Here is a 12,714-nt window from a genome sequence, read left to right as displayed (position 1 = left end):
ATATATGTATGACGAAATATGTTGTATAGGAAATGAAATGTACTGTATGAATAGTGAAACATGCAATAAGTATGATGTAATATCTGATATGTATAATTAAGTATTTTTATGTAATGAAATGCACAGTATTTATATGATAAATTTAGGTATGATGAATGTAGGTATAATTAATGTACGTATAATGAATGTTGCATGTATAAAGAATGTTCTATGTATAAAGAATGTTCTATGTATAAAGAATGTTCTATGTATAAAGAATGTTCTATGTATAAAGAATGTTCTATGTATAAAGAATGTTCTATGTATAAAGAATGTTCTATGTATAAAGAATGTTCTATGTATAAAGAATGTTCTATGTATAAAGAATGTTCTATGTATAAAGAATGTTCTATGTATAAAGAATGTTCTATGTATAAAGAATGTTCTATGTATAAAGAATGTTCTATGTATAAAGAATGTTCTATGTATAAAGAATGTTCTATGTATAAAGAATGTTCTATGTATAAAGAATGTTCTATGTATAAAGAATGTTCTATGTATAAAGAATGTTCTATGTATAAAGAATGTTCTATGTATAAAGAATGTTCTATGTATAAAGAATGTTCTATGTATAAAGAATGTTCTATGTATAAAGAATGTTCTATGTATAAAGAATGTTCTATGTATAAAGAATGTTCTATGTATAAAGAATGTTCTATGTATAAAGAATGTTCTATGTATAAAGAATGTTCTATGTATAAAGAATGTTCTATGTATAAAGAATGTTCTATGTATAAAGAATGTTCTATGTATAAAGAATGTTCTATGTATAAAGAATGTTCTATGTATAAAGAATGTTCTATGTATAAAGAATGTTCTATGTATAAAGAATGTTGTATGTATAAAGAATGTTGTATGTATAAAGAATGTTGTATGTATAAAGAATGTTGTATGTATAAAGAATGTTGTATGTATAAAGAATGTTGTATGTATAAAGAATGTTGTATGTATAAAGAATGTTGTATGTATAAAGAATGTTGTATGTTGTACATATCATGGATGTTGTATGTATAAAGAATGTATGTTGTACGTATAATGGATGTTGAATGTATAAAGAATGTTGTATGTTGTACGTATAATGGATGTTGTATGTATAAAGAATGTTGTATGTTGTACGTATAATGGATGTTGAATGTATAAAGAATGTATGTTGTACGTATAATGGATGTTGAATGTATAAAGAATGTTGTATGTTGTACGTATAATGGATGTTGTATGTATAAAGAATGTTGTATGTTGTACGTATAATGGATGTTGAATGTATAAAGAATGTTGTATGTTGTACGTATAATTGATGTTGACTGTATAACGAATTACTGTTACATATAATGAATGTGCAGTATGACTTAGTTACACAATGTGGTAGGTATAATAGCTTGCAATTATGTAAAATGTAATGCGACAACAATCGCATGTATAATGAATGTTGTATGTATAATGTTCGTAAGTTTGATTTACAAAAGAAAGCAATTATTAAAAAAGTTTTTCTTATAATATCTATATGCAAATAATTTCCTATTCATTCTAAACACGAAGATATTCTGCATACTGAATTACAATATATGTATTACGAAATGTGTCGTATAGGCAATGAAATGAACAGTACGTATAGTGAAACATGCAATAAGTATGATGCAATATCTGATATGTATAATGAGGTATATATTATGTAATGCAATATAAGGAAATACACAACGTGGTAGGCATAATAAATTATGAAAATGAATGTGACAGTGGTATGCATAACGATTTTTTGCTACGCAGTGAATGAGCAATATATTTAATTATAGTTATGTGTCAGTGTGATAGATAGATAAATGCAATTGTAGATAATGAAATGAAGCGTATGTATACAGAAATACGCAGTGTAAATGTATGGAAAATCTTTCTTCCGTAAACATTGATCGTCATAGCTACTGCAACCATTTTCTATGAGGGAATTGAAATGGTTTATGAATGAACTCAACATTTATTGATATTTCTCCATTAATAACTATTAGCGTCTTGACAATGATATACTGTCGATGTCTCAATAACCGTTGTCACGTAATCAACTGCTTCCTTAATGTACTCTGTCTGATAAACTGTCTTGAGGATTGGCCAGGCGTTAGTCATGGTCGTCGTTAAATATACTGGTAAGTATGTGACAGAAGTGAACACATCAACTTGAGTGTATGTTTGAGTGGCTGTAGTGGATGCGGTCACAATCTTGACAAGAGATGCCGTTGATACAGCCGTGGCAGTAGTTGTACCCACAACTTGTGTCACGTGCTCTTCAAGATGGGTAGCCGAGTAAGTAATGCTGATGGTTTCTTGTTGATAGCTGGTATACGTGTATGCCCGATTCTTCTCGGTGATCTTCAGGTCGGTGACGTAGTGTGTGGAGTAAGCCAGCTGCGGCGCCTGATACAGGGATACCGTTTCCGTGTGAGTAATAGCGTAAGGTACACAGTCCGTAGTGGTAATACTAACATAGGTAGGTATAACATCCAGAAGAGTGACGGTGGAGACGACAGTGCTGACTTGCAGTCGAGTACTCGTCAAAGACAAAGACGAAAATTCCTCTTGACACGCCTTCACAGGTAAGTCTGGCTCAAGTCCTTCGCTTATTGCAAGCAAAGAGAGAGCTGTCCAAAAAAACAAAGATTTCATGTTAAAACTCATACTGATTGTTATGGCAAGCTGTTTCAATGGTGAACTATGCTCAGACATGGCGTGACGACTTTTTATACCAATTTGTGTCACGGGAACTTGGGTATACAGGTGAGATCTGTAACTAGAGCTAATTACATCCCAAAGTCACCGGGCACAAGGGTATTTCAACACTGACTAATACCTAATCATAGCATTATATTCGCGTTTATTTTACACAAGTGAGCAATTATCAAAAAGTTTTCTTATAATTTCTATATTTAAATAATTCCCAAATTCATTCTAAACAAAGATATACTGTATACTGAATTGGAAGAGATAGGCCCTCTTCATTTGTTTCTTCTGCTGGACCATAAAACATTTCAGACACAAAGGCAACAGGGAACCGTATAACTGGTTTGTTTTCATTTAATGGACAGTGTTTGGAGGCATTTGGGATAAAGTCTGGGTGAAGTGGATCCGGGGATGGTTTGCCTGTAAATATCAATTATGATAAATCAATTTATTACAAAAAAGGAATAAAATGAAAATAAAAGAATTACTTTTGTACTGCCAAAACCTAATGTCGACAATGTTGATCTTGTTTGGCCTTGATAGGTAGTGTAGATAAACAAGAGTTTGAAAGTAATTACCTGTCTCTGAAATTTGAAAAGGTGTAATATATTAATATGTAGATCAATAAAATGTTCTAAGCAGATGTAAACATTTTCCACCAGGCGTCCAAGCACTTTCATCAGCGCCCGTGCGTTTCATGGCCTGTAGGCCTACCCATCACTGCCATTTTTCAGGTTTCTTTTCGCGATCTGGAAATATATGAAAGGTTAAACCTGTATTTCCCATCATGTGGTTCGAACAACCAACGACAACACAATTCCTTGGCATTTTCACACAAAGAATTAAACTCTCAGATTTGTGTTCACCAAGTGCTCGTTGCTAAGGGCGGTTGCTAGGCGTTGCCGAATCAGTCTATACTGTATACTGAATTGCAATATATATAAGATGAAATGTTATATAGGTAATAAAATATACTGTATGTATACTGAAATATACAATAAGTATGATGTAATACCTGATATGTATGAGGGTTATGTTATGTAATGAAACATACAGTTATAAGGAAATACAAAATGTGGTAGGAATAATAAATTGCGATAATGAATGCTGTATGAATAATGAGTGTTGCATGTGTAATGAATGCTGCATGTGTAATCAATGCTGCATGTGTAATCAATGCTGCATGTGTAATCAATGCTGCATTTTCTTTGAGGTAATTGAAATGGTTTATGAATGAACTCAACATTTATTGATAATTCTCCATTAATAACTATTAGCTTATTTTACACAAGTAAGCAATTATTTAAAAGTTTTCTTATAATTTCCATATGTAAATAATTTTCAAATCGTTCTAAACAAAGATATACTGTATACTGAATTGCAATATATATATGAAATGTTATATAAGTAATAACATGATATGTATGGGGGTTTTGTTATGTAATGAAACATATATTTATAAGGAAATACAGAATGTGGTAGGAATAAATTGCGATAATGAATGCTGTATGAATAATGAGTGTTCCATGTGTAATGAATGTTGCATGTGTAATGAATGCTGAATTTTCTTATAGGAAATTGACATGGTTTATGACTGAACTCAACATTTATTAATATTCCTCCATTAATAACTATTAGCGTCTTGACAACGATATACTGTCGATGTCTCAATAACCGTTGTCACGTAATCAACCGCTTCCTTAATGTACTCTGTCTGATAAACTGTCTTGAGGATTGGCCAGGCGTTAGTCATGGTCGTCGTTAAATATACTGGTAAGTATGTGACAGAAGTGAACACATCAACTTGAGTGTATGTTTGAGTGGCTGTAGTGGAGGCGGTCACAGTCTTGACAAGAGATGCCGTCGATACAGCCGTGGCAGTAGTTGTCCCCACAACTTGTGTCACGTGCTCTTCAAGATGGGTAGCCGAGTAAGTAATGCTGATGGTTTCTTGTTGATAGCTGGTATACGTGTATGCCCGATTCTTCTCGGTGATCTTCAGGTCGGTGACGTAGTGTGTGGAGTAAGCCAGCTGCGGCGCCTGATACTGGGATACCGTTTCTGTGTGAGTAATAGCGTAAGGTACACAGTCCGTAGTGGTAACGCTAACATAGGTAGGTACAACATCCAGAAGAGTGACCGTGGAGACGACAGTGCTGACTTGCAGTCGAGTACTCGTCAAAGACACAGACGAAAATTCCTCTTGACACGCCTTCACAGGTAAGTCTGGCTCAAGTCCTTCGCTTGTTGCAAGCAAAAAGAGAGCTGTCCAAAGCACCAAAGATTTCATGTTCAAACTCATACTGATTGTTATGGCAAGCTGTTTCAATGGTGAACTATGCTCAGACATGGCGTGACGACTTTTTATACCAAACTGTGTCACGGGAACTTGGGTATACAGTGTGAGATCTGTAGCTAGAGCTAATTACATCCCAAAGTCACCGGGCACAAGGGTATTTCAACACTAATACCTAATCATAGCATTATATTCGCGTTTAGTTTACACAAGTAAGCATTTATTAAAAAGTTTTCTTATAACTTCTATATATAAATAATTCCCAATTCATTCTAAGCAATGCTATACTGTATACTGGATTGCAATATATATAAGATGAAATGTTATATAGGTAATAAAATGTACTGTATGTATATTGAAACATACAATAAGTATGATGTAATACCTGATATTTATGATGGTTATGTTATGTAATGAAACATTCATTCATTATTATTATGCACCATCTTCCTCTCTTTCTACCACCCTACCCCTCCCCCTCCTCTCCCTTTCTTCTGCAATTACTGGTATGCAGGAATAGAAGTGCTGAGAAGAGAAAAGGGAGAAAAAAAGAGAGCGAGAAGTGAAGAGATGAGAGAAAGGGACACCTGATGAAGTAGGAAGTCACTTTGGTTACCGGACATTCGTGACGGGGAACCAGGGAAACGTCCTCGGCCAGAGAGCAGCGGCCTTGTGTCACTTTTGTTACTTCAAAACCCTCGCCTACTTTTCAACTTTACCGACTGTTCGTTCATTAAAGGCCAAAATAAACAGTTCATTGGGATCTTTTATTTACAAATGGAATTATCACTGGATATGATGCAACCATTTGATAATTAGACTTTTATTTGTCGTATTTTTGCTTTACTGACTCTTAGACGGTCACAATTTGCAAAAACATTCATCTGACTTACGAAAGATCTTTAGAAGTCTAACACCATCTCTGTAAACACTGCGTCTTCTCTGTTCGTGACGCCTGCCATGAACAAGTAAGATCATATTTCCTACCTTAATCTGGGCCCACGTTCAGATGTCATTCACAAAACACGCACGAAAGAGAGAGAATGAGTGAGAGTTTTATCCTGAGCAAGAACGATCTATGAGAATCACATGAGTTTCGATACCTTAAGAAAATGATAAATCCTGTGATGAAAGACTAATATTCCATCGCAATGACTACATGAAACAAGCAACCACGAATCTTAGAACCGAGGGGACAGGCTGTTTATATTCATTTTCCCGCCTTCAAGATGTGTTGCCATTTGTCCGCTTTCTATCATTGGGTCCGCCAAATATTAAGCAAACATTTCTGGGATAGCGCTTAATTGATATTATATCTGGTATTTTAGTTGATAAAACAACTAAAGTAGTTTTGTGGTGATTGATAGGTGATAATTCCATCAGAAAGTCTCTGGGGACAAGAGTGCTACAGCAGATGCTGATAGTCTGATTATACAATTTCGTTAAGGTAATTCAAATAGCTTCTGGATGAACGAAAAGGTTTATTGGTATTCTTCGGTTAATAACCGTAACCGACATTACAATCTCGATATACTGTCGATGTCTCAATAACCGTTGTCACGTAATCAACTGCTTCCTTAATGTACTCAGTCTGATAAACTGTCTTGAGGATTGGCCAGGCGTTAGTCATGGTCGTCGTTAAATACACTGGTAAGTACGTGACAGAAGTGAACACATCAACTTGAGTGTATGTTTGAGTGGCTGTAGTGGAGGCGGTCACAGTCTTCACAACAGATGCCGTTGATACAGCCGTGGCAGTAGTTGTCCCCACAACTCGTGTCACGTGCTCTTCAAGATGGGTAGCCGAGTAAGTAATGCTGATGGTTTCTTGTTGATAGCTGGTATACGTGTATGCCCGATTCTTCTCGGTGATCTTCAGGTCGGTGACGTAGTGTGTGGAGTAAGCCAGCTGCGGCGCCTGATATTGGGATACCGTTTCTGTGTGAGTAACAGCGTAAGGTATACACTCTGTAGTGGTAACGCTAATATAGGTAGGTACAACATCCAGAAGAGTGACGGTGGAGACGACAACGCTGACTTGCAGTCGAGTACTCGTCAAAGACACAGACGAAAATTCCTCTTGACACGCCTTGACAGGTAAGTCTGGGTCAAGTCCTTCGCTTATTGCAAGTAAAGAGAGAGCTGTCCAAACCAACAAAGATTTCATGTTCAAACTCATACTGATTGTTATGGCAAGTTGTTTCAATGGTGAACTATGCTCAGACATGGCGTGACGACTTTTTATACCAATTTGTGGCACGGGAACTTGGGTGTACAGGTGAGATCTGTAGCTAGAGCTAATTACATCCCAAAGTCACCGGGCACAAGGGTATTTCAACACTGACTAATACCTAATCATAGCATTATATTCGCGTTTATTTTACACAAGTAAGCAATTATCAAAAAGTTTTCTTATAATTTCTATATTTAAATAATTCCCAAATTCATTCTAAACAAAGATATACTGTATGCTGAATTGGAAGAGATAGGCCCTCTTCATTTGTTTCTTCTGCTGGACCATAAAACATTTCAGACACAAAGGCAACTGGCAACCGTATACCTGGTTTGTTTTCATTTAATGGACAGTGTTTGGAGGCACTTGGGATAAAGTCTGGGTGAAGTGGATCCGGGGATGGTTTGCCTGTAAATATCAATTATGATAAATCAATTTATTACAAAAAAGGAATAAAATGAAAATAAATGAATTACTTTTGTGCTTTTTAGAATATATGACTACTGCCAAAACCTAATTTCGACAATGTTGATCTTGTTTGGCCTTGATAGGTAGTGTAGATAGACAAGAGTTTGAAAGTAATTACCTGTCTCTGAAATTTTAAGGTGTAATATATTAATGTGTAGATCAATAAAATGTTCTGAGCAGATGTAAACATTTTCCACCAGGCGCCCAAGCACTTTCATCAGCGCCCGTGCGTTTCATGGCCTGTAGGCCTACCCATCACTGCCATTATTCAGGTTTCTTTTCGCGATCTGGAAATATATGAAAGGTTAAACCTGTATTTCCCATCATGTGGTTCGAACAACCAACGGCAACACAATTCCTTGGCATTTTCACACAAAGAATTCTCAGATTTGTTTTCGAACGAACGAGGGTTTGTGTTCACCAAGTGCTCGTTGCTAGGGGCGGTTACTAGGCGTTACCGAATCAGTCTATACTGTATACTGAATTGCAATATACATAAAATGAAATGTTATATACGCAATAAAATATACTGTATGTATATTGAAATATACAATAAGTATGATGTAATACCTGATATTTATGATGGTTATGTTCTGTAATGAAACATGCACTTCTAAGGAAATTCACAATGTGTTAGGAATAATAAATTGCGATAATGAATGCTGTATGAATAATGAGTGTTGCATGTGTAATGAATGCTGTATATTCTTTGAGGGAATTGAAATGGTTTATGAATGAACTCAACATTTATTTATATTTCTCCATTAATAACTATTAGCGTCTTGGCAATGATATACTGTCGATGTCTCAATAACCGTTGTCACATAATCAACTGCTTCCTTAATGTACTCTGTCTGATAAACTGTCTTGAGGATTGGCCAAGCGTTAGTCATGGTCGTCGTTAAATATACTGGTAAGTATGTGACAGAAGTGAACACATCAACTTGAGTGTATGTTTGAGTGGCTGTAGTGGAGGCGGTCACAGTCTTGACAAGAGATGCCGTTGATACAGCCGTGGCAGTAGTTGTCCCCACAACTTGTGTCACGTGCTCTTCAAGATGGGTAGCCGAGTAAGTAATGCTGATGGTTTCTTGTTGATAGATGGTATACGTGTATGCCCGATTCTTCTCGGTGATCTTCAGGTCGGTGACGTAGTGTGTGGAGTAAGCCAGCTGCGGCGCCTGATATTGGGATACCGTTTCTGTGTAAGTAATAGCGTAAGGTACACAGTCTGTAGTGGTAACGCTAACATAGGTAGGTACAACATCCAGAAGAGTGACGGTAGAGACGACAGTGCTGACTTGCAGTCGAGTACTCGTCAAAGACACAGACGAAAATTCCTCTTGACACGCCTTCACAGGTAAGTCTGGCTCAAGTCCTTCGCTTATTGCAAGCAAAGAGAGAGCTGTCCAAAGAACCAAAGATTTCATGTTAAAACTCATACTGATTGCTATGGCAAGCTGTTTCAATGGTGAACTATGCTCAGACATGATAAGGATAAGGATAAGTCCGATATGCGAAGCTGAGCCTCGCCCGGGCTATGGGGAAGCCCGGCCTGTGCCGACTAATGTCGACTCGATCAACGTGTGTCAGCGAGTGCTGACGCGACAGAGCTTAGTCCTTACCCACCGTGGTGCCCAGCCACAGCAGTAACCTCCGGGCGACAATTGCAACTTCTCGCGTCTGGGCGGGGCGCGAACCGCCGACCCCTCGGATGAGAAGCCGACACGTTACCACTGTACTAGCCTGGAGGCTTATGCTCAGACATGGCGTGGCGACTTTTTATACCAATTTGTGGCACGGGAACTTGGGTGTACAGGTGAGATCTGTAGCTAGAGCTAATTACATCCCAAAGTCACCGGGCATAAGGGTATTTCAACACTAATACCTAATCATAGCATTATATTCGCGTTTATTTTACACAAGTAAGCAATTATCAAAAAGTTTTCTTATAATTTCTATATTTAAATAATTCCCAAATTCATTCTAAACAAAGATATACTGTATACTGAATTGCAAGAGATAGGCCCTCTTCATTTGTTTCTTCTGCTGGACCATAAAACATTTCAGACACAAAGGCAACAGGGAACCGTATACCTGGTTTGTTTTCATTTAATGGACAGTGTTTGGAGGCACTTGGGTTAAGTCTGAGTGAAGTGGATCCGGGGATGGTTTGCCTGTAAATATCAATTATGATAAATCAATTTATTACAAAAAAAGAATAAAATGAAAATAAAAGAATTACTCTTGTGCTTTTCAGAATATATGACTACTGCCAAAACCTAATGTCGACAATGTTGATCTTGTTTGGCCTTGATAGGTAGTGTAGATAGACAAGAGTTTGAAAGTAATTACCTGTCTCTGAAATTTGAAAAAGGTGTAATTTATTAATATGTAGATTAGTAAAATGTTCTGAGCAGATGTAAACATTTTCCACCAGGCGTCCAAGCACTTTCATCAGCGCCCGTGCGTTTCATGGCCTGTAGGCCTACCCATCACTGCCATTATTCAGGTTTCTTTTCGCGATCTGGAAATATATGAAAGGTTAAACCTGTATTTCCCATCATGTGGTTCGAACAACCAACGACAACACAATTCCTTGGCATTTTCACACAAAGAATTAAACTCTCAGATTTGTTTTCGAACGAACGAGGGTTTGTGTTCACCAAGTGCTCGTTGCTAAGGGCGGTTGCTAGGCGTTACCGAACCAGTCTATACTGTATACTGAATTGCAATATACATAAGATGAAATGTTATATAGGTAATAAATTATACTGTATGTATATTGAAATATACAATAAGTATGATGTAATACCTGATATTTATGATGTTATGTTATGTAATGGAACATGCATTTATAAGGAAATTCACAATGTGGTAGGAATAATAAATTGCGATAATGAATGCTGTATGAATAATGAGTGTTGCATGTGTAATGAATGCTGCAGTTGTAATGAATGCTGCATGTGTAATGAATGCTGTATTTTCTTTGAGGGAATTAAAAAGTTTACGAATTAAAACATATATTAATATTTCTTCATTAATAACTATTAGCGTCTTGACAATGACATAATATAGATGTTTCAATAACCGTTGTCGCATAATCAACTGCTTCCATAATGTACTCTGATAAACTGTAATGAACGCTGCATGTGTAATGAATGCTGCATGCGTAATGGGAATTATTTGCAAATAGAAATTATAAGAAAACCTTTTTTTAATTGTGTAATGAAAGCCGAATGTGTAATGAAAGCTGTATTTTCTTTGGGGGAATTGAAATGGTTTATGAATGAACGCAACATTTATTGATATTCCTCCATTAATAACTATTAGCGTCTTGACAACGATATACTGTCGATGTCTCAATAACCGTTGTCACGTAATCAACTGCTTCTTTAATGTACTCTGTCTGATAAACTGTCTTGAGGATTGGCCAGGCGTTAGTCATGGTCGTCGTTAAATATACTGGTAAGTATGTGACAGAAGTGAACACATCAACTTGAGTGTATGTTTGAGTGGCTGTAGTGGAGGCGGTCACAGTCTTGACAAGAGATGCCGTTGATACAGCCGTGGCAGTAGTTGTCCCCACAACTTGTGTCACGTGCTCTTCAAGATGGGTAGCCGAGGAAGTAATGCTGATGGTTTCTTGTTGATAGCTGGTATACGTGTATGCCCGATTCTTCTCTTCTATCTTCAGGTCGGTGACGTAGTGTGTGGAGTAAGCCAGCTGCGGCGCCTGATACTGGGATACCGTTTCTGTGTGAGTAGTAGCGTAAGGTACACAGTCTGTAGTGGTAACGCTAACATAGGTAGGTACAACATCCAGAAGAGTGACGGTGGAGACGACAGTGCTGACTTGCAGTCGAGTACTCGTCAAAGACACAGACGAAAATTCCTCTTGACACGCCTTGACAGGTAAGTCTGGCTCAAGTCCTTCGCTTATTGCAAGCAAAGAGAGAGCTGTCAAAAGAACCAAAGATTTCATCTTCAAACTCATACTGATTGTTATGGCAAGCTGTTTCAATGGTGAACTATGCTCAGACATGGCGTGACGACTTTTTATACCAATTTATGGCACGGGAACTTGGGTGTACAGGTGAGATCTGTGGCTAGAGCTAATTACATCCCAAAGTCACCGGGCACAAGGGTATTTCAACACTAACTAATACCTAATCATAGCATTATTTTTCCAAGATTATTTTACACAAGTAATTATTTAAAAGTTTTCTTACAATTTCTATATGCAAATAATTCCCAATTCATCCTAAACAAAGCTATACTGTATACTGAATTGCAATGTTTATAAGATGAAATGTTATATAGGTAATAAAATGTACTGTATGTATATTGAAACACACAATAAGTATGATGTAATACCTGTTGTGTATGTTATGAAACATACATTTATAAGGAAATTCACAATGTGGTCGGAATAGTGAATTGCGATAATGAATGCTGTATGAATAATGAGCGTTGCATGTGTAATGAATGCAATATTTTCTTTGAGGGAATTGAAATGGTTATGAATGAACTCAACATTTATTGATAATTCTCCATTAATAACTATTAGCTTATTTTACATGTGAGCAATTATTAAAAAGTTTTCTTATAATTTCCATATGCAAATAATACCCAATTCATTCTAAACAAAGCTATACTGTATATTGAATTGCAATGTATATAAGATGAAATGTTATATAGATAATAAAATGTACTGTATGTATATTGAAACACACAATAAGTATGATGTAATACCTGATGTGTATGATGGTTATGTTATGAAACATACATTTATAAGGAAATTCACAATGTGGTAGGAATAATGAATTGTGATAATGAATGATGTATGAATAATGAGTGTTGCATGCCTAATGAATGCTGTAAGCGTAATGAATGCTGCTTGTGTAATGAATGCTGTATTTTCTTTAAGGGAATTGAAATGGTTTATGACAGAACTCAACATTTATTGATA

General features: G+C 36.4%; 2 protein-coding genes across 2 annotated transcripts; both read right to left on the bottom strand.

The window, feature by feature from the left end:
* Nucleotides 1-2,025: 2,025 nt before the first annotated feature.
* LOC138863136 (mucin-3A-like) lies at nucleotides 2,026-9,232 on the bottom strand. Its single transcript, XM_070126847.1, has 14 exons — nucleotides 8,669-9,232; nucleotides 8,313-8,335; nucleotides 8,088-8,176; nucleotides 7,861-7,866; nucleotides 7,577-7,682; nucleotides 6,897-7,338; nucleotides 6,563-6,764; nucleotides 4,724-5,166; nucleotides 4,403-4,654; nucleotides 3,519-3,624; nucleotides 3,324-3,329; nucleotides 2,997-3,165; nucleotides 2,706-2,821; nucleotides 2,026-2,312 (listed from the first exon to the last, which is right to left on the bottom strand). The coding sequence occupies exons 1-14, from the start codon at nucleotides 9,230-9,232 to the stop codon at nucleotides 2,026-2,028; spliced, it is 2,811 nt and encodes a 936-aa protein (XP_069982948.1).
* Nucleotides 9,233-9,483: 251 nt separating this feature from the next.
* On the bottom strand, nucleotides 9,484-11,787 carry LOC138863135 (chondroitin proteoglycan 1-like). The gene is made up of 5 exons (XM_070126845.1): nucleotides 11,095-11,787; nucleotides 10,235-10,269; nucleotides 10,098-10,103; nucleotides 9,752-9,919; nucleotides 9,484-9,580 (listed from the first exon to the last, which is right to left on the bottom strand). Exons 1-5 carry the CDS (start codon nucleotides 11,785-11,787, stop codon nucleotides 9,484-9,486), a joined length of 999 nt encoding a protein of 332 aa, XP_069982946.1.
* Nucleotides 11,788-12,714: the final 927 nt, after the last annotated feature.

This window comes from Penaeus vannamei, chromosome 11 (assembly GCF_042767895.1).
Source record: "Penaeus vannamei isolate JL-2024 chromosome 11, ASM4276789v1, whole genome shotgun sequence".
In the NCBI taxonomy this organism is placed as follows: Eukaryota; Metazoa; Arthropoda; class Malacostraca; order Decapoda; family Penaeidae; genus Penaeus; species Penaeus vannamei.
The sequence above is the reverse complement of the archived record's forward strand: the minus strand, read 5'-3'. Positions and strand labels throughout refer to the sequence as shown.

Bases quoted from the DNA above. Each gene is read 5' to 3' on its own strand.
- LOC138863136 (XM_070126847.1), bottom strand. From the start codon at position 9,232: ATGTCTGAGCATAGTTCACCATTGAAACAGCTTGCCATAGCAATCAGT. The intron at 8,177-8,312 runs GTATTACATCAT...AACCGCCCCTAG, and splicing joins ATAACCATCATAAATATCAG to CAACGAGCACTTGGTGAACA. The intron at 4,655-4,723 runs GCATACACGTAT...CATCTTGAAGAG, and splicing joins AGATCACCGAGAAGAATCGG to CACGTGACACAAGTTGTGGG.
- LOC138863135 (XM_070126845.1), bottom strand. From the start codon at position 11,787: ATGTCTGAGCATAGTTCACCATTGAAACAGCTTGCCATAACAATCAGT. The intron at 10,270-11,094 runs GTATATCGTTGT...ATATATTTCCAG, and splicing joins CGGTTATTGAGACATCGACA to ATCGCGAAAAGAAACCTGAA. The intron at 9,581-9,751 runs GTATACAGTATA...GGATGTAATTAG, and splicing joins GGCCTATCTCTTGCAATTCA to CTCTAGCTACAGATCTCACC.